This window comes from Miscanthus floridulus, unplaced genomic scaffold (genome assembly GCF_019320115.1).
Source record: "Miscanthus floridulus cultivar M001 unplaced genomic scaffold, ASM1932011v1 fs_115_2_3, whole genome shotgun sequence".
Taxonomy (NCBI): Eukaryota; Viridiplantae; Streptophyta; class Magnoliopsida; order Poales; family Poaceae; genus Miscanthus; species Miscanthus floridulus.
In genome coordinates this window covers 44,619-69,771 of record NW_027096212.1, presented here as the reverse complement: position 1 = coordinate 69,771, position 25,153 = coordinate 44,619, and the positions used below count along the sequence as shown (strand labels likewise).

General features: G+C 48.0%; 2 protein-coding genes, 2 long non-coding RNA genes and 1 pseudogene across 4 annotated transcripts; all 5 read left to right on the top strand.

The window, feature by feature from the left end:
* The first annotated feature begins 605 nt into the window (after nucleotides 1-605).
* On the top strand, nucleotides 606-3,811 carry LOC136530377 (peroxisomal membrane protein 11-5-like). The gene is made up of 8 exons (XM_066523120.1): nucleotides 606-752; nucleotides 1,606-1,813; nucleotides 1,917-1,991; nucleotides 2,084-2,158; nucleotides 2,778-2,858; nucleotides 2,974-3,048; nucleotides 3,177-3,350; nucleotides 3,444-3,811. Exons 2-8 carry the CDS (start codon nucleotides 1,622-1,624, stop codon nucleotides 3,474-3,476), a joined length of 705 nt encoding a protein of 234 aa, XP_066379217.1. The 5' UTR covers nucleotides 606-752; nucleotides 1,606-1,621; the 3' UTR covers nucleotides 3,477-3,811.
* A 4,552-nt stretch (nucleotides 3,812-8,363) lies between these two features.
* On the top strand, nucleotides 8,364-9,450 carry LOC136530380 (dehydration-responsive element-binding protein 1C-like). Its single transcript, XM_066523122.1, has one exon. The coding sequence runs from the start codon at nucleotides 8,483-8,485 to the stop codon at nucleotides 9,203-9,205; it is 723 nt and encodes a 240-aa protein (XP_066379219.1). The 5' UTR covers nucleotides 8,364-8,482; the 3' UTR covers nucleotides 9,206-9,450.
* Nucleotides 9,451-11,862: 2,412 nt separating this feature from the next.
* LOC136530379 (pentatricopeptide repeat-containing protein At3g12770-like) lies at nucleotides 11,863-14,998 on the top strand (annotated as a pseudogene).
* Nucleotides 14,999-16,081: 1,083 nt separating this feature from the next.
* Nucleotides 16,082-18,010, top strand: LOC136530381 (uncharacterized). Its single transcript, XR_010777766.1, has 4 exons — nucleotides 16,082-16,363; nucleotides 16,797-16,840; nucleotides 16,927-17,192; nucleotides 17,618-18,010. It is a non-coding gene; the product is annotated as an uncharacterized lncRNA (long non-coding RNA).
* A 4,070-nt stretch (nucleotides 18,011-22,080) lies between these two features.
* On the top strand, nucleotides 22,081-24,741 carry LOC136530376 (uncharacterized). Its single transcript, XR_010777765.1, has 4 exons — nucleotides 22,081-22,192; nucleotides 24,195-24,263; nucleotides 24,347-24,430; nucleotides 24,659-24,741. It is a non-coding gene; the product is annotated as an uncharacterized lncRNA (long non-coding RNA).
* The last annotated feature ends 412 nt before the right edge of the window (nucleotides 24,742-25,153 follow it).

The window sequence follows — 25,153 nt, the reverse complement described above, 5'->3', positions numbered from 1 at the left end:
ACCTTGTTTGGATCAATGGAGCTAATAGTTATTTAGATCAAATGGGTCCAACTAATAGTCTAGCTAATTATTAGCTAATACTAGACAACTATATCACTAGTTAGGATAATCCAAAAATAGCAGCTAATAATTAGCTATATGAGTTGTTGGCTAGCTAACTACATTTTTTTGGAAACAGGCTAGCTAACTATTAGCAGTTAATAGATCTAAATAGGACCTAAACTAGGATGGACTCTTCAATTCTTATTATCGTTGTCCCTAGCTATGTGTTTGTGTTCATCAAAACCAAGAACTCAGAAGCAATTTCACAAACCTTATGACAAATCGCCCAAATCATCCTGCAATATAACTCAACTAGGATGATGTTGTAACCCTATTAACTCAACTAACAATAATCATTAGCCAATTCAAAGTTTCAAACATAAGATTAAAAAGAAACAGAGTTACAATTTAGTTTGCCACGGTTTCATCTGGCTTAACAATTTGTACTCCTATTGTTGTAAAAAAAAAATGTGTACTCCTACGAAGCGAAGAAGCGCACGTTTTGTAGTCGTAACAGGTTTCCATACCTGCCCAACAATATTTATAGAGAAGAGAACAAAAAAGACGTATGCTTCGCGTGGTGTCCTGGTCCTCCGCCTGCCTGTGCACATCCCTGTCCCAATCAAATTGATCGATCGCCCGCAAGGCCGCAACAGCTGCAGCAGCCGGCAAGCAACAAGGCGAGATCGTCGTCGGTTTCGCAGGAGCAGGTGAGAGCTTCCTTGCACGCCTTCACTCACATCGATCGCTCGCTAGCGAGTCTGTGCACTGATTTCCGTAGGGGGATTGAGCGTATTTGATAGGGGGATCGCTAGCGAGTATTCGTGTCCCGATTCCTCGTGTGCGCCGCCCAAAATTCCGGTCCTGATTACGCCGCCGATTGGCTAGCTCGCTGGTCTGGTTGGATTCGTTGCGCGGCGTGTTTCTGTTAGGGGGATCTCTCTTCCTTGCCGCCGGGCCGCCACTGTCGATCTGGTTGGCTTCTACGGTCCCCCCAGACTTCGCCGCCACGGCGCCCACCCGAATCCGCCGCCGCTTCTCTCTCGGTCGCAGGCGGCGGCTGGGTTCGGTTGGCCGCGTAGAGACGTGCCGGTGATGTGCCAGCCGGCGACCTCCAAGGAATCACCGCACCATGGATGCGACTTGGGAGGCACGGCTCACGCCGTCAACCCGTGGCGGCGGTGCTGCTGTTGCCTCAGGTGCCTGTTGCTGCCGAGGTCCAGCTCGCTCGCTGCAGCGTGGATCTTGCAGCTGAGCTAAGTTTGGTGGCGCAGGAGAAATTGCATCTCATGGAATTGAGCTAACTTATATGTTCCTTGCAACCGTATTACTAGCTACTTTTAATCTTATACGGGATCCGTGAATTTGTCGTTAAGCCACACTCATGTAATCTTAGAATCATTTATCTCTGCATAACTAATTAACTATGCAAGATAGTTCATTCATTGAGTGCCCACACCAATTTTCAGTTTCTCCTTGTGTGCTTCAATTGCATACCTGCTCCTGTCATTGTGTTGTCGATCCATTCACCTCCATAGTTTTGACTCAGCGTCACTTATGCAGTTACTGAAGATTCAGTATGGGTTCTCTGGACACCGTGAGAGGAGACCTTGCTCTGGTTATTTTGTACCTAAACAAGGCTGAGGCAAGGGATAAAATCTGCAGAGCGATACAGTATGGATCAAAGTTCCTGAGTAATGGAGAACCAGGGCCTGCACAGAATGTCGACAAGTCAACTAGTCTGGCTCGGAAAGTTTTCCGGCTTTTTAAGGTACTTTATATGTATAATCATCATACTTGGTACTGATTTCAAGTTGAAGGGCTTCACATTTGCATCATCGAATGATTTATGACTCATCTGTCCTTGTTTACAGTTTGTCAACGATCTTCATGCTTTAATTAGTCCTCCTGCCAAAGGAACTCCACTTCCACTGATCTTACTCGGGAAGGTACGCTGATTGCTGATTACATGAGACCTTGTTCAGCTGAGGATGGTTTTGTTCTGAAGTTTTCTGATTGATTTTGTTTATGCGTGTTCCAGTCGAAGAATGCGATGCTGTCAACTTTCCTCTTCCTGGACCAAATTGTGTGGGCTGGGAGGACAGGAATATACAAGGTATGAATTTCTTTTCACATCTTCATGCAACAAAAAGATTGATTGGCTCTGGTCTTCCCCTGTGTCTTCGAATTTGGCATAGCAAAAAGGACTGTGTGTTGCTATCATTTGTGTTTTGTTTTCACATAAACAAAGGAAACAAGTTGATGCAGAAGTGTTATTCCCTAATATCTAGGCCCGTTTGGATCCTTGGAATTGAATTCATTCTAATAATTACAATTTAGACATAGATTAATTAAGCTAATATAGCTGTATATGGAATATATTTGTATATATATTGTTAGGCATACAAGGGACATAGTTATATGTTGCATTTCTATTGTAGGGAAGTGAGTTGAAGAGTGTGCTATAAGTTGGAGAGTAGAATTATAGCATAGTGATTCATAGAATCCATTTTCATCTCCCACCCTACGAATTTGAGATAGGCTTATTTGTGAGCTTGGGAAAGTTATGGAATGTTAAATTCTAAGCCAAATAGCCTAATCCATTAAGTAGATTTCAATTCCTCCAAAATGAAGGGATCCAAACGGCCCCTTAAAGAAATTACTCATGGAAGTCAATACTACTTACTACATGATGATACACGAGAGACAGGAAACTAATCCGATTATTTATACAGAACAAGGAGCGGGCAGAGTTCCTTGGAAGGATAGCATTTTATTGCTTCCTCGGTTCTAACACCTGCACAACTATTATCGAGGTACGTCTCTTTTTCTAGTATTTTACCATATTATAGAAACAACTCTTTTATGTGAGCCTATACCGTTCTCGGCACGGTCTTGTTCCCACACCTGATTCATGCTCAAACCGTGTAGCTAGCTGAGCTCCAACGGTTGTCCGCTTCAATGAAGAAGCTAGAGAAGGAGCTGAAACACCAAGAGTTGTACAAGGTACTGTTTCTCTTTTGATACCAAAGACATACGCATAGTACACCATGTCACCTTGATTGATGGAAACGAAACTGCTCTCCCACATTTCTTCTTTCTGATGATGCATTTGGCTGTTATCTGTGTGCCAGAACGAGCAGTACCGGATGAAGCTGCAGAAGTCCAACGAGCGGCTGCTCGCCCTCATCAAGTCGAGCCTCGACATCGTGGTTGCCGTGGGGCTGCTGCAGCTGGCGCCGAAGAAGGTGACCCCTCGTGTCACGGGCGCGTTCGGTTTCGCCAGCTCGCTGATCGCTTGCTACCAGGTAAGTACCTGTACAAGCGTTGCTTATGCTTGCCCCTGTTTGTGGAAAAGACGGATCAGCTGGAGTTTCATCTCTTCTTTGTCGCCTTGGCAGCTGCTTCCGAGCCCACCAGCGAAGAGCAAGTGAGGTGGCCTGGTGGTGTACACGACGGTGGCGGCTGCATACGCAGAGATTGGTTTGGTGCGTCGCCGATTGGTGGATGGCATCGTTGTCACCAGGAAATAAATCCCGGATGGAACTCTCAGCTCTGCATGTAGCGTGTACTAGCAGGTTGGCTGCCACGCAAGGTGGCGGTAACCACGGCAATGGCGATGTCTGGTAGACTAATAATTCATAAATAATCCTATTGTGGATGGTTGGTTAGTTGTATGGTCGTCGATTAATCTGTAGCTTGATGAAGGCACTGTGACCTGTGGCAGAATAAGAAATGGTCACCCGTGGAAACGATGAGTGTTATAGCATCTCCAAGCAGTGTTCTTTCTATTCATCATTCGCCTTACTACTGCTTGTTTGTTTCATTGTTTGGGTATATAGGCTTTGAGTGGATCGAAATTCACGTGCTGCGTGCAAGTGTAAGCGTACGTTTTTTTTTTTTTTTTTTTTTTTTTTTTGAGAAACAAGCGTACGGTTGTTGGGGGGAACGAGGAAGGAAACGGTGGATTACCCGGAAGTGGGGTGCACGCCGGCCAGCTTCAGCCAAGCCCACATGCGGGCCAGCGGAGTTCAGCTCTGCGTACGGGCCGTGGGCCCGTGGTGGTGGCTCCGACTGGATTAGGATGGATGGATTTTCCGCGCGTTCCTCGACCGGAGAGGCGGCGGTCTGGGCCGACGCGGGGTCGCCGCTGAGGAAGATCGGTTGGCGGCGCTGGCGACCCATGGGGTGTGGCTGTGTCTACACTTAACTGTGCACCTGATCCTGCCTACAAGCAGGTTTTATTATATTTTATATACACGCTTTTTTAGGAGTAAGTAGTCGTATATTATTAGCATTACTAATTGAGGAGGTGACCAGAGGTGTACTACATGACATGACTATACTCCATTTATTTATTTATGTACTCCCTCCGTATCGTAATTAGAAGTCGTTTTAGTCAGCATTGTGCATACCAAGAAGTGATTATTCCTTCTTCGCCTTTATTAAATAGGCCTGCGGGTGTCACCCGTATAGCATTACTTCGTGGTCCGAGTGGTAAGCTTTCCGCTGACCAAGGCTAGAGGTGCAGCATTCGAACCCTCAGCCGCGCTATTTTTTTACCTGTACGTGTGGATTTTGCATGAGGAATTTGCATGGTGCTGTGCACGCTCGCTGGCTCGCTGCTTTCGCGTGGATGGGAGGCCAATCGCGCATGCGTCGAGCACGGCGCTAATAACTCGCGCGGCACGGGAGGCCAAGCGCGAGGGGCAGCGGTGTCCAAAGCTGCGTTCATGCAGCAGAACGACATCTTTTCGTTAACTCCATTCCAACTACAGAACGACTTCTAATTACGATATGGAGGAAGTATGAATGTATCCACTTGGTGACGTGGCAGAAGGCGGGACGAAATGAAAAATCCTGGATGTAGTGGACGTGCATACGGTTACGGATCGGGATTGCAACGACGGTCGGCGACACGGTCAAAGAGGTGAGAGAGAGTATCCCGGTATCCATTTCCCATCGGGGCGTGCTCGTGATGATGATGGACCGAGAGACCGACCACGATGGATGGATGGATGGGCAGCCCAATGGGCGGTCCACGCGTGGCTCTCCGCCCGGGCCCTCCTGCGTCCTGTCGACCCGGTCGCCTCGCTCAAGCTCAACCCGGGCAGGCCACGTCACGACGAACCCCATCTCCACCCCCCCTGCGTCCAGGTGTCGTCGGGCCGCTGCCGAGGACGCACGTCACGGCACAGGCCGCAGCAGCTGCTGCTTTCGCTTCCTTTCCGTTCCTTTCCTCGGTGGAGCCCGGGCGGGACGAGAGCAGGCAGGAGAGTCCGACGGCTGGCTGGCCGCCGCGGCCCGCTGATTGGGTCCAGACGGCGACACCTGATTTGAGAGCGGAGTAGGACGGACGCGCGGCGGCGGCCACATCCGCCCGCATCGAATCCGGACGAGGAGGCAGCCGCAGCCGCAGCCGCAGCTGCAGCCCACGCGTTTCCGCGGACGGCGCCACGGCCACCGCTGTGTCCGAGCTGGCACTGGCAGTGGCAGGAGGGGCAGCCAAGCCACACCCGCCGCCCATCCCAGCCGACGGACTGCCGCCGCCGCACCGCATGGCGCATGTGCCAAAGCCCACCGGCCGCCGTCACGTGACGTGCCCACGACTCCGATCCGCCCACGGCTTCCCTTGGAGAGACGAGAGGGGATCCGAGTGCAAAAAGCGCCGGCGTCTTGTACTACTACTTACTACTAAACTCTTGGAAACCTATAGACAAACCTTTTACGTCAAATCAAAACATAACATTTTATCGATCTGGTGACTAAAATTGAGCCTGTCATAAATAATAAGGTAACGATATGAAGCCAACCGGGGAGAGAGAGCATGTAGGCCCCTTTTGAATCCTCCGGATTTTTAAAAGTTACAGGAAGTGGCTTGGGATGATTCTTTTTGTATGAGTAGGTCCCACATACTCTGACATGTGTGGTTTTTTTCACAAATTTTGAACTCATAGATTGGCATCTTTGTGGGAAGGAGAGAGTAATTTTTTGAGAGGTGCTCTCCTTGCTGGCCATGCGGTGGAAGGCGAGAGTAATACTCCATCTGTCCACAAAAGAATACAATTATTGTTTTTCGAGAAGTTAAACAGTTTAAACTTTGACTAAATTTATATAGAAAAATACTAACACTCGTGATACAAAATAAGTATCATTGAATTCATTATAAGATATATTTTCATGATAAATTTATTTGGAGACATAAACATTAATACTATTTATTATAAATTTGGTCAAACTTGAACTGATTTGATCGTCACGAACCCTATAATTGCATTCTTTTCTGGACGGAGGGAGTACTATCGTATCTGTTGACACAAAAATATGACGATGTGATCAACACACAGCAAGCCAAAAGATCTGAAGTGGAATGAGACCAGAGATCTGCTTGGCTTCAACATAGAACCAGTCGATTCTGAAAACACAACGACGTGCCAGTCAATTTGACCTGCAATTGACAAGGAGAGAAAATCTTATCAGTAATTTAAGGTGGAACATGTCGGTGTTACACCAAATAGTTCCAAATATACGGCTAGATAGCCGATTCAATGAGGCTATTGTATTAAACAACAAGTTATTTAACACAAGATCGATAACTTTGATCTATATTATGATTCGTAAGGGATCAATTAGCTGATACAGCCTTATAAACTACGATACTAATCGACAACTAACTTATATTATGGCTTATAAAAGATCAATCAGCTGATACAGCTATACAAGCATAATACAAGTTGTGATAGTACTCATAAGCAAGTTGGAGGTCGATCAGTCGATGCAGCCCTGTTTGCTGAAGAACTCGCCGAAATCTACAATACTTCTACTCCTAATACGACGGCTCAAGCCGGAAAGATTGTATTGATTGAATGTTCGTCCCTTTTTATAATAACCAGGGTCTAATATTTATACCCAGAACCTAAACATGAATTCTACTCAAATACAACTCTTTATAATTCTTGAAATAAAAGGAAAACTTCCTAACTTAGGCCCCGTTCGCTTCGCTGAAAAAACAATCTGTGTTGTGAGAGAAAAAATATTGTTCCGGCTGAAAAGTACGGATTATAAGAGAAGCGAACAGGGCCTTAATAATAACTTGGACTCTAATTTTCCTTATTCGTAGAGTCCGACACGTTTCCTTGGCGCCACTCAAGTATAGCTCATTGACACCGTTTGCTGACGTCATCCATAAAATAGCCGATTGTGACATTACATCTAAATCAGTTGATACCGATTCTCACCCAATCGATCTCTCGATGACACAATCCTGAAAGTTTCGAGTTTCCACGTTCTTTTTCGCAAGTTTTAGTCTAAACAATATCTTTCAAAAAAACCGTAAGCCCTTGTTTAGTTCCCAAATTTTTTTCCAAAAAGTGCTACAGTAGCCACCACATCGAATCTTGCGATACGTGTATGGAGCATTAAATGTAGACGAAAAAAAAACTAACACAATTTGATTGAAAATTGCGAGACAAACGTTTTGAGTCTAATTAGTCCACGATTAAACATTAATTATCAAATAAAAATAAAAGTACTACCGTAGCTAAATTCTCAAAATTCATGAACTAAACACGCACTAACAACACTTTCTTTCCTACTGTACTAGTATAAAGAATCGGACTCATGCCCTGCTAGATCCTGTGTGTCCCTCCTACTGATTCTTCGTGAAGCCTTGGATGTCAGTGAGTGCTTGTTTACTTGTTACAGTAGTTATCACATCGAATCTTATGATGTGTGCATAGACCATTAAATGTAGACGAAAAAAAACCAATTACATAGTTTGGTTGAAAATTACGAGACGAACGTTTTGAACCTAATTAATCTATGATCGAATACTAATTGACAAATAAAAACAAAAATATTACGGTAGTCAAATTCCTAAAATTCATGAACCAACAGCCTGAGTTGAGTGACCGAAGACCGAAGACGGCAGCAGCACAGCCTGACAGGTAGCCCAGCCGCCCAAAAGCCAGCCGCTGTCGCCATCTCCACGTGCCAGTGCCACCCCCACCTTCCTCCACCCTGCCTTCTTCCTCTGTCGCTGCCATGGCGGGGGCCCCAAGTCTCCCCAATCCGCAACGTTCCTTAACGCCGTCCGCTAAGCAATGGCGTGGACCCCACCCTACGCGACGCCACGCTGACGCCAACACGGCTTCCCCCGCCGCCTCGCCACCGTCCCGCACGCAGCACTTTCCCGACCACCGCCCAGCCAGTCTCCAGCTCACCTCCGTCTCCCGCCACGCGCCCCGCTTCAAACTTCTCACGCTCCTCTCCATATACATGCCTGCCCCTCCGGCCTCCACCACCAAATCCTATATAAACCAGACCGCACACACGTTCCCACTCCAGCCACGCCATCCATTTCGATCGAACAAGGAACATTCTAGACACCACTGGAACGATCGCCGCCACCGCCACCGCCACCGCCGCCGCTGGCCAATCCATGGAGTACGGCGTCGCCGGCGACTACGGGTACGGGTACGACGACCAGCAGGAGCCGCCGTCGTCCGCGGACGGGGACGAGTACGCGACGGTGCTGTCGGCGCCGCCGAAGCGCCCCGCGGGGCGGACCAAGTTCCGGGAGACGCGTCACCCGGTGTACCGCGGCGTGCGGCGGCGCGGGCCCGCGGGGCGGTGGGTGTGCGAGGTCCGGGAGCCCAACAAGAAGTCCCGCATCTGGCTCGGCACCTTCGCCACCGCCGAGGCCGCCGCGCGCGCGCACGACGTTGCCGCGCTCGCGCTCCGCGGGCGAGCCGCCTGCCTCAACTTCGCCGACTCCGCGCGCCTGCTCCGCGTCGACCCCGCCACGCTCGCCACCCCCGACGACATCCGACGCGCCGCCATCCAGCTCGCCGAGGACTCGTCCGCCTCCTCCCCGTCCGACTCGCAGCAGGACGCCCCCGTGGCCGTGGCCGTGGCGTCCACGACGCCCGCGCCCCAGTCGGCGCCTTCGTCGGCGTACCAGCAGCAGGCGGACGCCGCCGCGGCGGCGGCAATGTACGGCGCCAGCTTAGAGTTCGACCACCCGTATTACTACGACGACGGGATGGTGGGCGGGAACGACTGGCAGAGCAGCAGCGGTTGGCATAGCAACATCGACGGCGACGACGACGGGGCCGGCGCCGCCGAGTGCGCCGGCGACATGACGCTCTGGAGCTACTACTGAGCTGGATGCACCTGCACCGCCACAGATCAAGCGGCTGCTCTAGAGTCTCGAACACATGAGATTGGGAGAGGAGGCACGCTGGACTGATAGACAGGAGGAAGCTTGAATTTAAATTCAAATGTTTGTACACGAAGGAACGGCAAAAGGGCATGCAAGAATGCATTTGCCGTTCGTCTTCCTTTTTTGATGGGGAGAATGATAATAATAAAAGACTAGTAGCTCTGCCTAGAGTTGCTCTATTACTATTTTTTGAAACAAGAAGGGAGGAGTCTTTTTTTTTTTTGCATTTTTTCCTTTACATTTAAAAAAAATAAGTTTGACACTGCTAAATGCTAATGTTCATGGGAGGAGAGGAAAACAACTAGATTAAGGGTTCGTTCGGTTAGGGGTAAATCTGGATAGGAATTATTTCTGGTGAACATTGGCTATATAAGTTACACTAACAATCCTGGTTGTAATGATTCCAGGACACCAATCCATAGCAACCAAACGCAGCCTAAGGCTATGTTTAGTTCCCAAAAACTTTCTCAAAAAGTGCTACAGTAGCCATCACATCGAATCTTGCGATATATGCATTGAGCATTAAATGTAGACGAAAAAAAACTAATTGCATAGTTTGATTGGAAATCACGAGACGAACGTTTTGAGCCTAATTAGTCCATGATTGAACACTAATTGTCAAATAAAAATAAAAGTGCTACAATAGCCAAATTCTCAAATTTCGCGAACTGAACACAGCCTAACTAGGCAGGAATTCCAGGATTCCCTGTTGCTGCATGTATGGGTTCGAGTGTAAGTTGGCCCTGCCTGGTGCTCGCGTTGCAGAGCTTAGACCTGCATCCTGTGCGTGCCTGGTGGTATACCAAGTACTCCCTACATCCGGCAACTATCAATTTTGGATAAGCCAAACAATACAAAAGTTACTAACATTTTACATTAGTGGTCATCATATTTTTTTATGAACTTAGTAAAATTTAGAAAAAATTGCCTGGATTCAAATCCAAAATTGTAGTATTCCAAAAGAGGAGGGAGCAGAAATGGCAACGGCACGCAGGTCAGAGACAGGTACGATTGGATAGCAGATGCACGGGCCTGCGGCGGCGGTGACGGTGATCCATTCATCCCAGGCAGTCGGACATGGCGCACGTGCTTAGACAATCATTAAAATGAGGCCCCGTTTAGATCCAAAATTTTTTGGATTTTGGCTACTTCAGCATTTTCGATTGTATTTGGTAATTAGTGTTTAATTATGGACTAATTAGGTTTAAAAGTTTCGTCTCGTGATTTCTCACCCAACTGTACAATTAATTTTTTTTCGTCTACATTCAGTACTTTATACGTGTGCCGCAAGATTTGATGTGGCAGAGACGCGTTTGCGCGGGCGGCGCGCATGCAGCTCAGGACAAATCTGCCTTCCCCATGGCCCATCGTATCGTATTCTCTCAATCTGCGGGCCCGCATGACGCAGACTGCTTCAGTGCCACACCCCCATGTGCGTTTACTAATTCTATCTGAAAACTAACTGCACTAAAATAATCACCGTAATCACTGCACTAAGATCTTGGCGGTGGGCGCAAGTTCCAGCACACGGTGCCGCACGTGCGACTCGTTGACAGCTTAGGGCAGTCTCAATGGTGCATTGATGATGATTTCTATCCTCATTAAATGACTTGCCACATAGGTAAAATGCTGACATGGCAACGTAATTAATGAAGAAAGAGAGCAAAAATCATAGAAATGGTTTCTTCATGAAGAAACCAGGTCTACTCTTGACCCAATGCGCCAAGAAACCATGAAATCGCCATTGGGGAGAAACCACCAATTTCTAGAGAGCTCGTGTCGCACTCCCATTGGAGAAAAAGATAGAGTTGGGAGAGAGAAAGAGAAAATAGTTATTACTCATAGAAACCATGGGTTGGAAAGCAGTACTTTTTTGATACGATATCCTATGTTATAGAAACTACTAGTTTCTTTCATTGGGACTGCCCTTACGACATGTGCCCTCCCTTGACAGGAGAGAAGCAGGCGAGCTTAATGAAGGTCGTTGCTAATAAAGATACTGGTACTCCTGTACTACCTGACGGGGAATCATGCCGATAAATATAGGTCGTTGCTAATCATATGGGCACCGGCCGCCCTCCTACTCGCGTAGACGCGTCTGCGCGGGCGGCGCGGCGCATGGCCACAGCTCACGACAAGCGCCGCGCATCATCACCTCCGGTTGCTACGGTCACGGTCAGAAGCAGCAGCACGAGGATTCACTGATGATGCCTGAATCTTCAGACTTTCATTCAGGGCTCCAGGTGCAGCTCCAGTGGATGGGTTCGTTCGCACCACTCTCTTCCAGGAAGGGGAGGTGGCGGACGCTGAGCTGATATTTGTTAGAGGAGGAAATTAATTTTCTTTACGAATTAACTAAGAATGACATAGGGTATATTGTTTCGTTGCATTTCATGCCGTATGCATGTGTTTATTTGTGTGCAAAAACAATCTTTTAATGTGCTTAGTGCCATAAGTTTTGGAAAAAAGTTTCAAAATCAATTTGTAAATAAATAAACTTGTTTCAAAAGGAGAAACACAAACACACCTGGCCTCTCCCTCTCAGCTCCCTCCCTCTCTCACTAACGCGTGGCCCCGCCCCGTCAGCCTCTCTCAGGCTCGGGCTCTCAGCGACGGCGGGGCAGTCCCAGGCTCGGCAGCGGCGTAAGCGGCTCCCCCTCCCGCCTCTCGCCACTCACCTCCGGTCCTCCGCACACCGGTCGGCGACCCTGCGCGCGCGCCTCCCGCTCCCCTCCCGCCTCCGGTGGACCGTCTGCGCGCCGCGCGCGCCCGGCGGGCAGCGGGAGCCAGCAGCCGCTGCTCCACCAAGGCGGCTTTTTGGAACCCTGGAGATGGCCAAGTTTCAGGTACTTCTAATTTCCTGCAATACAAGTGTCATATCTTTTTTTGCCAAATAGAACACCATAGAATTCTCTGCTCGTCCTTTTTTAGGTACTGAATTCCTTTGTGTTTGTGTAGTACTGAAATTATGATTGGCTATTTCTCTGATGCAGTGAGGTTAATAGTTTCATACCTGTAACTTTTTCCTATGAAATATTTCTGAATTTTAAGTTACTATTAATATTTGTTTTGTGTGCTCCATTTTGCTCTGATTTTATTGATCATTGCAACCACTCCAATGCTGTGTGTAAATGAACTGTCATGTTTTCCAACTTGTGTATGCATGACAATTACAATGTTTTTCACAGTCACTAGCACAAATACCTCAACAAGCATGCCGCACGAGGTTTTGTTATCTGTGATGGTGTATTTGTTTCATGCAATCAATCATTATATTAATGCCATTAAATGTGGTATGGTAAAGTCCTCTTTTTCTATAGTTATTTTGTTTAATGAATATGCTTTCATGATCTCAATGATGCAACAACTACGAATTTTAGAAGGTTTCCCCCCTGCAGCAATTTAGTTCTTATTTCATCCCTATGTACATTGTACTTCTGACATGCAATCCGAGCACCTTCTTTTGAGGTCCGCATGCCAACTGTTATCCACCTGGTTCATAGAAGATTTATTAGTGGGTGTCAGTGTTATTGAAGATGGTTGTCCCAGATATCCGGAATCATATACAGACACAATGTAACACATCTTGTTACTTTGAACTGAAAACTGTGTCCTGCTGTAGGCGAACAACTACATGAATAATGTAGCTGCCTAACTGTAATTCATCTTCCAGTAGGTTCATAGGAACCTTGTTTTGGCCTATTGCTATTTCATGGTTTAGATTATACATGTAAACTATCATGCCACCTATATCTTTGTTAATCACTGCCCCTTGCTTCAGGAACGGTTGAACCGGTCATTGTTGGTCTGTCAAGACAAGTTTGAAGCAGCCAAACTCCAGAAGATGAAAACAGATGCAACTCAGGAACTGGAATCTTGTGTCAACAGATTTATCGATGACAGCATCAGGGTCCTCCCCCATGTGGAGCAGATCAATTCCACTCTCGTCCACCGCTACACCCGCCTCATCACCGCTGCCTCCGCCTCCTCCCCAGTCTCCCTGCGCGCCCTCCTCCCCATCCATGCCCGCGCGATCGTCCTCGGTGTATCCACCAGCCTCCACGCCGGCGTGGCGCCCGCCTCCCTCGCCTACGCACGCATGGTGTTCGACGCCGCGCCTGTACGCGATGCCTACATGTGGAACACCCTCCTCCGCGCGCACGCCCACTCCCAGTCGTCGCACGCTGCCGACAACCTCGCCCTCTACAAGCGGATGCGCGCCGCAGGCGTCGCGCCGGACCATTACACCTACCCTATTGTGCTTCCAGCTTGCGCGGCTGCGCGCGAGCCGTGGCTCGGACGGGCCGCACACGGCGACGCGGCGCGGTTCGCGCTCGCTGGGGATGGGTTCGTGCGCAGCGCTCTCATCGCGATGTACTTCCAGGAAGGGGAGGTTGCAGACGCTGAGCTGGTCTTTGCGGAGAGCCATGGCTCGTCCCGGACGGTCGTGTCGTGGACTGCCATGGTTGCTGGCTACGTGCAAAACTACTTCTTTGGGGAGGCAGTTGCGCTGTTCGGCACGATGGTTGCCGAGGGTGTCCTTCCGAATGAGATCACTCTGATCAGTTTCCCACCCTGCGTTGGCTAATGCGCTCATCGCAATGTATGGGAAGTGTGGGAGCATTCCCATGGCAGAAGCTTTGTTTGAGGGAATGGCAGTACGCAGTATGGTTTCCTGGAACACGATGGTTGCAATGCATGAACAACATGGTGATGTGGTTGAGGCAATCAAGTTATTCTGTAGGATGCTTAATGAGAAGGTGGGGTTTGATTGTGTGACTTTGGTCAGTGTTCTGTCTGCTTGCGCACAATCAGGAGCCCTGGAGACTGGCAAATGGGTGCATGAGTTTGCCCGGAATCATGGGCTTGACACAGATGCAAGGATCGGCAATGTTCTTGTTGATATGTATGCAAAGTGCGGCGAGATTGCTAGTGCAAGGAATGTCTTTGACTGTTTGCGTATGCGGAGTGTTGTGTCCTGGAGTGCCATGATAAGTGCATATGCTAACCATGGTGATTCTGAAGGGGCTCTTAAAATCTTCTCCCTGATGAAAAGTGGAGGCGTGAGACCAAATCCGTTCACATTCACTGCAGTTCTAGTGGCATGTGGCCACTCAGGCCTTGTTAATGAAGGACTAAAGCATTTCAACAGCATCCTTTCTGACTACCAAATGTCGCCTACACTGGAGCACTATGCCTGCATGGTTGACATGCTAGGGTGTGCTGGTAGACTTGTCGAAGCATATGAAATCATCAGGGGAATGTCTTTGTGCCCAGACAAGTGTGTGTGGGGTGCATTCCTTGGGGGTTGTAAGCTTCACGGTAATCTGGAGCTAGCTGAATGCGTTGCCAAGGACCTCTTCCAGTCAGGCTCCAATGTTGTCACATTCTATGTTTTGATGTCAAACATGTACTTTGAAGCTGGAATGTTGAAAGATGCAGAAAGGATGAGATGGGCCATGAAGGAGATGGAACTCAATAAGACAGCCGGGCGTAGCGCAGTAAACCAATAGGGAGGTAGCAGACCTGTGTAATTCTGATATTAGTTAGCTTTATTATTTACCATTATATACTAACATGAAGTTTTGATGGTCATCATCTGTAGTAATTTAGGGTATATGGTTCACTAGTTATTATAAACTCAACACATGGGGCTCTTCCCTTCTCTCACTGACCATTTTATCCGGGACGTCTAACATGGCTTTCCAACCTTATACTAAATATCTGCTGATATCCTCTTCAGGATTTTCAGACATGAGTTTGATGTAATTTTCATATCAGAGCAACAAAATTATTGGAAACAAAGACCGCCTTCAAGGTACACTATGAGTAAACCCTGAAAAAGGTGCCTTTTGTGGATGCCATATTCAATCAAAATGACATTGTGATGCCTGAGCGGAACTTCAAAATGTATCCCAAATATACCCTGACCATTACTGAAAGGTGGGACTTGCTAACTCATGAAGTAGGAGGAGATCCACAAAGTCCCCAGACCACTTGCTGACCAAGTCCGATCTGCCTCGCTACTCACTCCACCGTGCCGGGGCTGTGAGTAGGGATAGACATGGATGTCTGAAAATCTGAATTATCTGAATTTGTATCCGCTAAAAACGTAAATATGGATATTCGTATTCGCATCCGTAACTAATATGGATACCCTTTTGTTATATTACCTTCCCTTTTTATGGGCTGATGCTTTTGCTCTTTCTTTACATTACCATTTGTTTTATTAGTCCATTAGCTCTTTGGTTTTGTAGTATAGAATTTTCTCCTGTGGGATGTTTTCCTGTACACAATCATCGGACTCTGATGTTTGATTTATCTGTGTTCAATCTGTTGAGCATCAGTCATTCATAGTTTCAGTCTCAATTTAATTTTGCACAGGAACATGTTCAGTTTGGCCAGCAGACAAATCTTCATTTTGGCCATTCAGTTATATGTAGCAGGCTTTTTATCATTCAGTATGATCTAGCTGCAGATAGTATGTTCCATAGTTTTAGACTTTTAAAAATGGCTTGCATAATTTCAGGCTTGCGTGTCGCCACGTCTGCTAATCATGGATAGCTCCGATCGCTTCCTATCAGTCAGGTAACCCGTCAAAGCTTGCCTGTGTTCTGCGGGTCAACAGTGGGTAGGAGACACACATGCTTGCGTGCAGGACTGTGTGCGGTGCTGATTTTTCACATATCCCTAATAGCCATCACTCTTATGCTGTTTGGTTCTGATGCAATTAGTTCATGGATGGATACGGCTTTGCACTGTCCATATCTGGAAGATTGGACTCTGCAAACACTGTAGGTGGTCGATTGTTGGCATTGCACCATTAGTTGATTGGCTAGCATCCAAGAAAATTAGTTGCAACATAGTTACTGCTCATGGAAGTACTGCAACTGTAGGTCATTATCAGGCATTTGGATATCTGCAGCGATGTCTCTGGCATTACTGCCTTCATTTTCCTTACTTTGTTTGTCATCTCAGGGACCAACCTTGTTTGGAGGAACCACTATTGGCAACCATGTCCCACTCGTCGTGCCTTGGTGTGCAGCAATCATCGGAAGCAGAAATTAAAGCACGGTCCACCCACAGCCATGTAGAAAGGTATATGAAATAATGGTCATTCTCTGAAAATTTTCAGCATTACAATTTTGTCTCTGTGCTAATTATTTAGTGATCATACTGCTAGCAAAATTTGGAATGGTAGTACAAACAAACGGAACAATATGTAGTGTCCTGGCATCATTGTTCTTTCTTTCTTTTTCTTTTTGACAAAATTACCATCAGTTCTTCAGCTGTTTCTAAATTGGTGAGGCAAGAGGGCAACCTGTTTCATATATATAGAATGATATTGAATTATTTCAGTGCTACTTACAATTAGGAATTTCTTGAATAACAAAAACTTAAGTTGTTCAGTTCATACATGACAACACTGGGATCGAAGTGGAACTTTGTCAGGCACATGTCATATATGTGAAAGCACTATCGACTATCAAAAATAGAGAATAGCAAAGTTTCTTCTTATTTTGAAAAACAGATAATGGTGTTCCCAAAAGAACAGCGCACAGAAGGGCCCTTGAGGTAAGCCAACTTTTAGGAGTCAACATTTATCCAAAACAGGGATCTAAATATCACTCTTCTGATTTGTTGTTCTCTGTTACTATCAGTTGGTGGAGAATGATAAGATAAGACATGCAAACATAGGCCCTGACAACCCTCCGAAAACAAGCTAGGACAACCAAAAGCGGTGTGCCATCTCCCTTTGAGGTCATAGTGAAAGAGATGGAAGGAAACTCTGGCAAGTAGCTGATAAAGGAGATATACCCGACTTGTGGAGATCACGGACCCAAAAAAACATACTTGCTAATGTTTCCTAGACCTGAAGTTTTTGCTCATGTCCCATTTCACGTGGCACACACTGTTCTGGAGAAAGGTATGCTCAGGAATCGTGCTCCACAAGAATCAGTGCATTTGAATTTATTAGTGATGTAGGTCCATTAGGTATATATGGAGCAAGCATTTATAGTTGATTTTGAATTTCATGTAGATCATGCTTGGGCGGTAGCTCTTTCATTTTCTTGGCAGCTTTTTTGCACACGAACTGTTAAAATGAGTAGCATGTAAAGAACTCTGTGCTGACACTGTTTTTTTTTTTTTTGCCGACTCTTCTGGCATCCAAACTATTTCATATTTCCTTCATTTTTGTGAAAATCCAAGAAAAAAAAATGGTGAAGCATGTTTTCCTTTCTTCGAACAAAAGAAACTTGTGTGCCTATTTAGTCAAACTATTTATATTTAGCCAGTTCCTCAACTGCTTGTACATATGACTAACAACTGCTTATTTCACATTCGGTGCAGACCAAGAACACCTTGATTTCAATACCAAGAAACTGCAAAGCTTTGCCAAGGAGAAATCTTGTGATCGCTGAGAAAGCCTGCCCTAGCAGGAAGATTCAGCGCTGACACTGAAATCCTTGGTTAGCCTTACAGACACACCTAAGTTGACATGGGAGGGAGCAGAAGTGAATTATCAGTTTGGTTGGATCGTCAACTGTCCAACTACAATGTTGTAGGATATCTCCTGTATAGATTGCTTTCGCGTCGAACAAAATTTGGTGCGATTGTTAGCACTTGCAAAAAAACTGTTGCAAATTGATTTTGAGTTGTTGAACAAAATGTTGATTGTATAGTTTTTGAATTATGTTTTCCTATGACATTTAACGCGATAAGTGTATAGTTCCTGATGGAGCATCCTTGATGGCTTAGCTGTAGTTCCTGATGGGGAATCCTTGATGGGACAATCAGTGTGTAGTTCCTGTTTCAAACTAAAGACAGGTGGCAGTTTGTAGTTGCTGTTTCAAACTGAAGACAGGTGGCAAACCTTAAGTGCATTATGTCTTAGCAACACCAATGTTAGTCTTCCTCACAGTGATAACTTGCAATGTGGGTCAGTGCAGTGGGTGCAAATCTGTTTACTCAAAATTGTGCAATTGCAGCAGATATGACTCTTCAGCTCAGATAGCTCAGAACAGTGGAGGGCATGTTGCAGGCAGGTGGTGTTTACCTCTGCGGTAAACCAGACATGTTGTATGAAATATTATTACCAGCGAAGTCTATTCCCTGTGTGTGATCCAAAGAAGCTCCATCCGTGGTTCTATTCCATGGGATACTTTACAGTTGAGTTTATTTATTAGTGAATATGAGCATGTTCCTATCTTAAGCGTGTCATAGACAAAGAAGTGGCAGAAATAGATAATCGTAATGAACTTGGTGTTTGCCGTCGCGAGGGCCGACCGTCGGCCCAGCACCAGCCCCAGCGGGAAAGGACTGGACAAAGGAGGAGTCGCCGGCGCTGCGCGTCAGTGCCCCGGGAGTACGCCGGGACGGGGCCAAGCCCAGCCTTAGCCGCGACTGCAGCTGCTCCTCTCTGTCCCTCAGAGGCTGAGAATGCAGATGCAGCGGAGGTGACTCGGGGGCGTTGCGGAGGTGGACGAGCGGGCGCGCATGGGAACGGCGTGCGGCGGCGGCTCCTGCTGGGTGTGCGGAGGTGGCGGCGACTCAGGCTGGGCGCGCTCATGCGGCGGCGACTCGGGGCCAGAGCGCTCCGCTCGCGAATCCACCACAAGCCTGGAGCGTCCGCCATGCTCGCCGGCCGGTACTCGATGTAGGAAGGGGAAGCACGGGACGGATGAAGCGAACGGCGAGGCCGCCACCGACTCGTCCCCGGAGCGGAGTGGGATGACACATGACACTGACACTGACAGGAAGGCGGAGTGGCAAGAGTCGCACGGGAGAGCTAGGTGCCTCCACAGACCAACATGGCCTCCGATTGCATGTGCCTCGAGTCCCTGCTCGTTTCGCTCGATGGATACCGATCGATCGAATGGTGCCGTGCACGCCCGCGTCTGACCCGCCTGTCCCGCATGCGTCAGCCGGTCCGATGCTGCTCGCGTACGGCTGTGCCTGCTGCTCGCGTCCTCTTGCTTGCATGCTGCTGCGTGCGGTTGCTTACATGTTGCCGCGTGCCTACGCCTGCTGCTCGCATGCTCTGCTCGTGTGCTGCGCCGCGTGCCTGCGCCTGCTGCTCGCATGCTTAGCTCGCGTGGTGCGCACTGTATGCTTGCACCTGCTGCTTACACGCTATGCTGGGTCTACTGCTGCGCATGCACGTAAGGACCATCCCGCTGTGCCGCCCGTCCCCCGCCATCCCATCGTGCCGCCCATCCCTCGCCGTGCCATGCTAGGTGTCGTATCCTCGCCACGGAACAAGTCTGCTCCAACGTCCGAACAAACACAGCTTCAACAATAGAACAAAACTAATGCAATACGAGATGCAAGATCAAAAAGAAAAACTAAATACAACAAAAAATATTATTTGTTGCAACACTATAACAAGGCTACTGCAACAAAAACAGAATAAAAAGCAAATGCGAGAAAGCAACATAGAAAAAGACTAATGCAAGAAAGAAAAATTACTTGTTGCAACAACAAATCAAAGCTGATGCAACAAACAAGAAACAAAGCGAAATACGAGAAAGCAACATCATCAGAAGACTAATACAACAAAGAAAACATACTTATTGCAACAGTAAAACAAAGCTACTGCAACAACAAGAAATAAAGCGCAATGCGAGATGCAACATCTGGAAAAAAAAAACTAATATAACAAAAAAAATTGATTGTTGCAACAGCAAACAACGCTACTGCAACAACATGAAACAAAGCGCAATGCGAGATGCAGCATCAGAAAAAGAGACTAATACAATAAAAAAAATATTACTTGTTGCAACAGCAACACATGACTACTACAACAGAGCTCGTCGGAACCCTAGCCACCGCCGCGTCCCCCAGATTCAGAGGAGGAGGAGGAGGAGGAGAGCTCAGACCCAAAGGAGGAGGGCTCAGAACCAATGACCCAACTACCTCGCCGGCGCAGCGTGGGGCGGGCGGTGTGTGCAGGATACGCAGGATTTCTTCCGCATGCGGTTGAGGAGGGCGACGGACAGGGCGGGGGCGCGATGCGCATAGCACGGGCTGGGTCCGTCGGCAAGAGGCGCGACGGAGGGAGTGCACATAAAAATGGCAACGGGTAAAATCCGCGCCGGTATAGGAATCACAAACCCGCACCCGCGACAATATATCTGTGCCCACGCCCGCTATCCGCGGGCATGTTTTGCCCACGGGCATGCCCGCATACCCGCCAGAAGTATAAATAGTGACTTGCCTTCTTTCTTTTCCCCCAAAAATCACCTGTACGGCAACTACCGCAAAAACACCAACGATTCACAAGACATTAGCATCTAGTACAATACCAAACCGAGAGAGATTCGAAGTGATTAGCGAGATCTGTAGCCTGGACTAAATCGAATACCGTGATTGCAGAAAAAGGAGAGATTTGAAGGACAGAGGACAGGGATAGAACTCACCGGTATGGCTGTGCCCTTGCACGCACCGAGCTGAAAGGGCAGCACGGCTGCTCTGGCACAGCGCGCGGAACGCGCAGCCAAGAGCTTTGCGACGTGGCTGCTCGGGTCTAGCGTGCGGAACGCGTACCTAGGAGCTTGACGACGGTGGCGCCGCACCAGACGACCTGGCAGTGAAGGCCTGGAACACAACTAGAGCGGGGAGGCCAGCCGCCGTGGGGAACTGGGGGAGCCGCGGGTGGGGAACTGGGGGCTGGGGATCTGACCGTCTAAGGGAGGCCGGAGTGGAGGAGCGACGGCGCTGGGGAGGCCGGAGCCCGGAGGTGCGATGCCGGTTGCCTGCCGCTGGGGTCTGGGGAGGCGCGACGCCGATGGGGAGGCCAGACTCCGGAGGCGTGACTTGGGATGGGATTGGGAATTTGGGATGACGGATGAGTGAACTGAAACCCTAGAATCTGAAGGTTATATAGCTCTTACGCAGTGGCCCCATATGTCAGTGCAGGTTTCGCGGATTTGCGGATACGGGCATGCTTCTTTTTACCCATTTAACTTTGCCCGCTGGGCACAACTCTATGCCCGCGCCCATGCCCGCGGGCACCGGTTCGCGTCCGTATCTGCACCCACCGGGTCGGGTGCCCGCGGGTACGCGGATTTTTTTGCCCGCTGCCATCTTTAAGTGCACAACATGCGCGGGAGACATGCGCGCGGTGAGAAAGGGTGAGCGGCCAACGCTGAGACGAGCGGATAAGCACCGGAGTTTTTTTATTATTAGCGCGTGTTTAGTTGCCAGGCCAAATTCTAAAAAAGTGGTATAGTACCCATCACATCGAATCTTGCGATACGTGTATGGAGCATTAAATGTAGACGAAAAAAAACTAATTGCACAGTTTGGTTGGAAATCGCGAGACGAACGTTTTGAGCCTAATTAGACCATAATTGAACACTAATTACTAAATAAAAACGAAAGTGCTACGATAACTCAAAATCCAAAATTCACCCAACTAAACATCCTCTTATTGTTAGAGAGCGCGCGCGGATGAGGAATGAGTGCTTGCTTCTGTCAAGCGGCAGCGGCACAGTAGCCTAGCACGCAAGCCGACGGACGGACATCTGGCCTCCACTCCGCTCTCTAACGCCAACGCCACCCAGCGGTAAAAGCGTTTTGTTTTGTACTGCCGGCGGCTCCACTCCGCGCGCGACGTTCCGAAAGCGGAGCAGCGTGGGACACGCGGCGCCGTATCCGATACTTAAACCGTCGGACGCGGGACGTCGAAGTGGTAGCATTACCGTTTTTTATCCCTTTCGGCTGCATGCATGGGACCCCGATTCGCTAGCACAGCGACGGTTCAGCTGCATGCTTTGCTTGAGTCGGGTCCGGAGTAATGACTAGATGTCATTGGTACTGCTGCCCGCCCCCTATTGCGACTGATTCTGAAAACGGGTGTACGCCGGGTAAACCGGAACGGAGGGAGTAGATCGAAAGCACAACTGGATCGAGATCCATCCCATGGTACGTAATCAGTAGAAAATTCAGTTTTTGTAGATGTTCAGATTTATACTTGAAGAACTAGTCAATTATATAACAAAACAAATATCATTTCTTATACCTGATGTTCAGATTTATTTGACGATATAAATATCAATTGTGGCAAACTATTAGGTGGATTTCTTTATGTATACTTCTTGTTAGTGCATCATAAAGGCAGTGCAAGTTATTATAGTGCTTTAGTTTGACCACTTGTTTCAAAAAAAGTGCTACAAACTACATATTTGAAAGACAAACTCTGAAACTCATATGCAGTTAATCAAGTGATGCAGCATTGTACTTACTGATTGCAATGCTTTTAACTATGGCTGCAATTCTCAACGTGACTTCTACTGGCTAAACTATCACATTCAAATGATTTTAGGCATGCAGAAAAGGTCACAGGCTTGATATTAAACATATAAGACCAGTAATTATGTCCTGATCTGATACCATTCAGGAACTCTACCTGCGTGACACATGACTACCTACAGCAAAGAGACTAGATCTATATCTATATCTAAAATGAATGAATATATCTACTTTATCTCTTGGCATCCACAGACAAAAAAACACACACGAAAGGACAAGAAATCTCTTATTATCAAAGCAGGGGAGTTTGGCCGCCAGCCAGGGTGGCAACGTCACCCGAATTTCTGCTGGCCGTCCGATTCGCTGATCCACGACCCGTCTTCGCTCCAACACCTGCTACAGTAAGGCCCGCCCACTACGAAGCCCTCGGCGGCTGTCCCCGACCCCGACGCCCTCCTCCTCTCCGCTCTCTCTCTCTCTCTCTCTCTCTCTCTCTCTCTCTCTCTCTCTCTCTCTCTCTCTCTCTACCGGCTCGCTACGCGGCTCAGGCGACGGCGACGGCGCGGGACGAACTCGGCGGTGGCCCGCCCTCCGCGCGGCGGCGTCCTCCCTCCTCCTTCTCCTCCTCATCCTCCACCGCCACCGCCACCATGCCGCTTCCTCCTCGCGATGCAACGCGGCGGGTCGCGCGGCCTAGGGTTTCGCCCCTCCATCGTCGGTCGTCCCCACGGCCCCGCGGCCAGCCAGCCGACTCCCTGACGCGCCGGACGCCTCTGGCGGCGGAGGAAATTTCGTGGTGGCCGTGCATGACGGCGGGGAGGTCACGTCAGCAGCCTCGGCGGTGGATCTGGAGCGGCTGCTCGCGGGGCCCCTCCCGACGGCCGATCTGAGGCTGGACCACGCCGTCGACCTCGCGCAGCCAACGGAGGCGGTGGATCTGCGGCGAGCAGCCGGATCCAGCGCGAGCCCTCCCCGTCTCCACTGGATCCGCCTGCATGGCCTCCACCGATGACCGGTGCGCGGCCGCCACGGTGGCGCGCATCCGCGAGCTGGCCCCCACTGCCCCCCGCAAGTGGCCGGGATGCAGCTCCTTCGACCTCGCCTCGCACCCGGACCTCAGCCTCGCCCGCCGCATCGGCACCGGCCATCGGTATAATGGAAGTAATTAGGAGGGGGGTTTGCTGAGTTACAAAGAATTACTTCCTAGCCCGAATTTCTCGGTTGGTTATCGCCCAGCAATTGGCAGTTTGTGGAATCCTGGATGGAAAAGCTCAGAAGTCTTCATAAACTCATGTTATTTCAATTGTTGTACATATAGCAATAAGGTTAAATACTTGCTCACTTCTTTTATTTAAAAGCCTTGATCTGCTTCTATGAAATTCCTTGGTTGAAGCTAAAAAATATGCATGCACGCTGCTTTATGCCATGTACGGTAGCACCGTAGTGAAGTTTTCCCACAAGTACTTAGGCTCATATATTATCTTAGTTGACCTGATAAATCAGGTTTCTTGCTTGTGTTTAGCATCTTTTTTAGACTTCTGTAACAAGAGCCTCACAACTCATCTTGGAAACGCACAATTGGCACAAGCATTGGATAGTTTGATATATATATTAAGCTGGGGAAATAAAATGTTTTTAGCTGTATCTGATGAAGCTGTATCTCGTATATGTGCAGGTTGCGACTGCCCAAATTGCAACCACTGGAATGGTTGCGCTTAGTTATGTACATAAAGTATCTGAAAAGGTGAGTGTTTTTCATGTCATATTTAGTGCTTACATCTTTTTTCACTTTTATAGCAGTTTCGTTACGTAAGCAATTGTGTGCAGGTTTCCCTTGCATCTGATTTCATGTACAATCAAATGACAAAGAATGTAACAGCAAGGTTTGGTTATGATTATATGCTGAGACAGGTATCCTTGTTAGTTTCACCCATTTGTTAATTTTTCCATGCTTCAAGTTGTTATTGTAATGCACGTGTTGGATAAAACGCTTGAGGGCCTCCATTTTTCATGAGTTGGGCTATGTCACATGAATATCAACTGGGTCTTTTTGGCTAAGAACTTATATTGTTCTATGGGGTTACGATATTCAGGTTAAGTGAATATTAAGTCAAAATATATTGATTATCGAATTTGCAGTGTCGATTGAGGGGGAAACTGGATACCAATGGCGTAGTTTCTGCTCTTTTCGAGGAGCGATTGACTCCGGCCGTCACTTTCTAGTTGTCTGCAGAGGTCAGTTTGAGAAACTTACTCTACTATTTAGTGCTCCGTCTGTTTCTTTACTCCGTCTGTTTCTTTTTATATGGCGTGTGACAAATTAGTGAGCTAATTTCCTGTCTTACTTGCAAGGGGAACTTCACAAACGCTGTTTCAAACTGCCCTTGCAAACATAGTGGAACCAAATGGAGATGACAGGAAGTGGGAGAAGAGACCTTGTTATTTAGTATAGTGTTAAATGTAAAGGCTACAATAACTGGTGAAAAGTGCACTCCATGCCCAGCCCTCCTCCTCTCAATCTCTGTTAATTAGAGTTACTTACAGTTCACTTAGGAAAGGATGTTGGAGACATCCAAAATCTTTGCTTTCCAGTTTTTTAGGAGTCTATATGGCCACTCGGCAATTTCAGCCGAC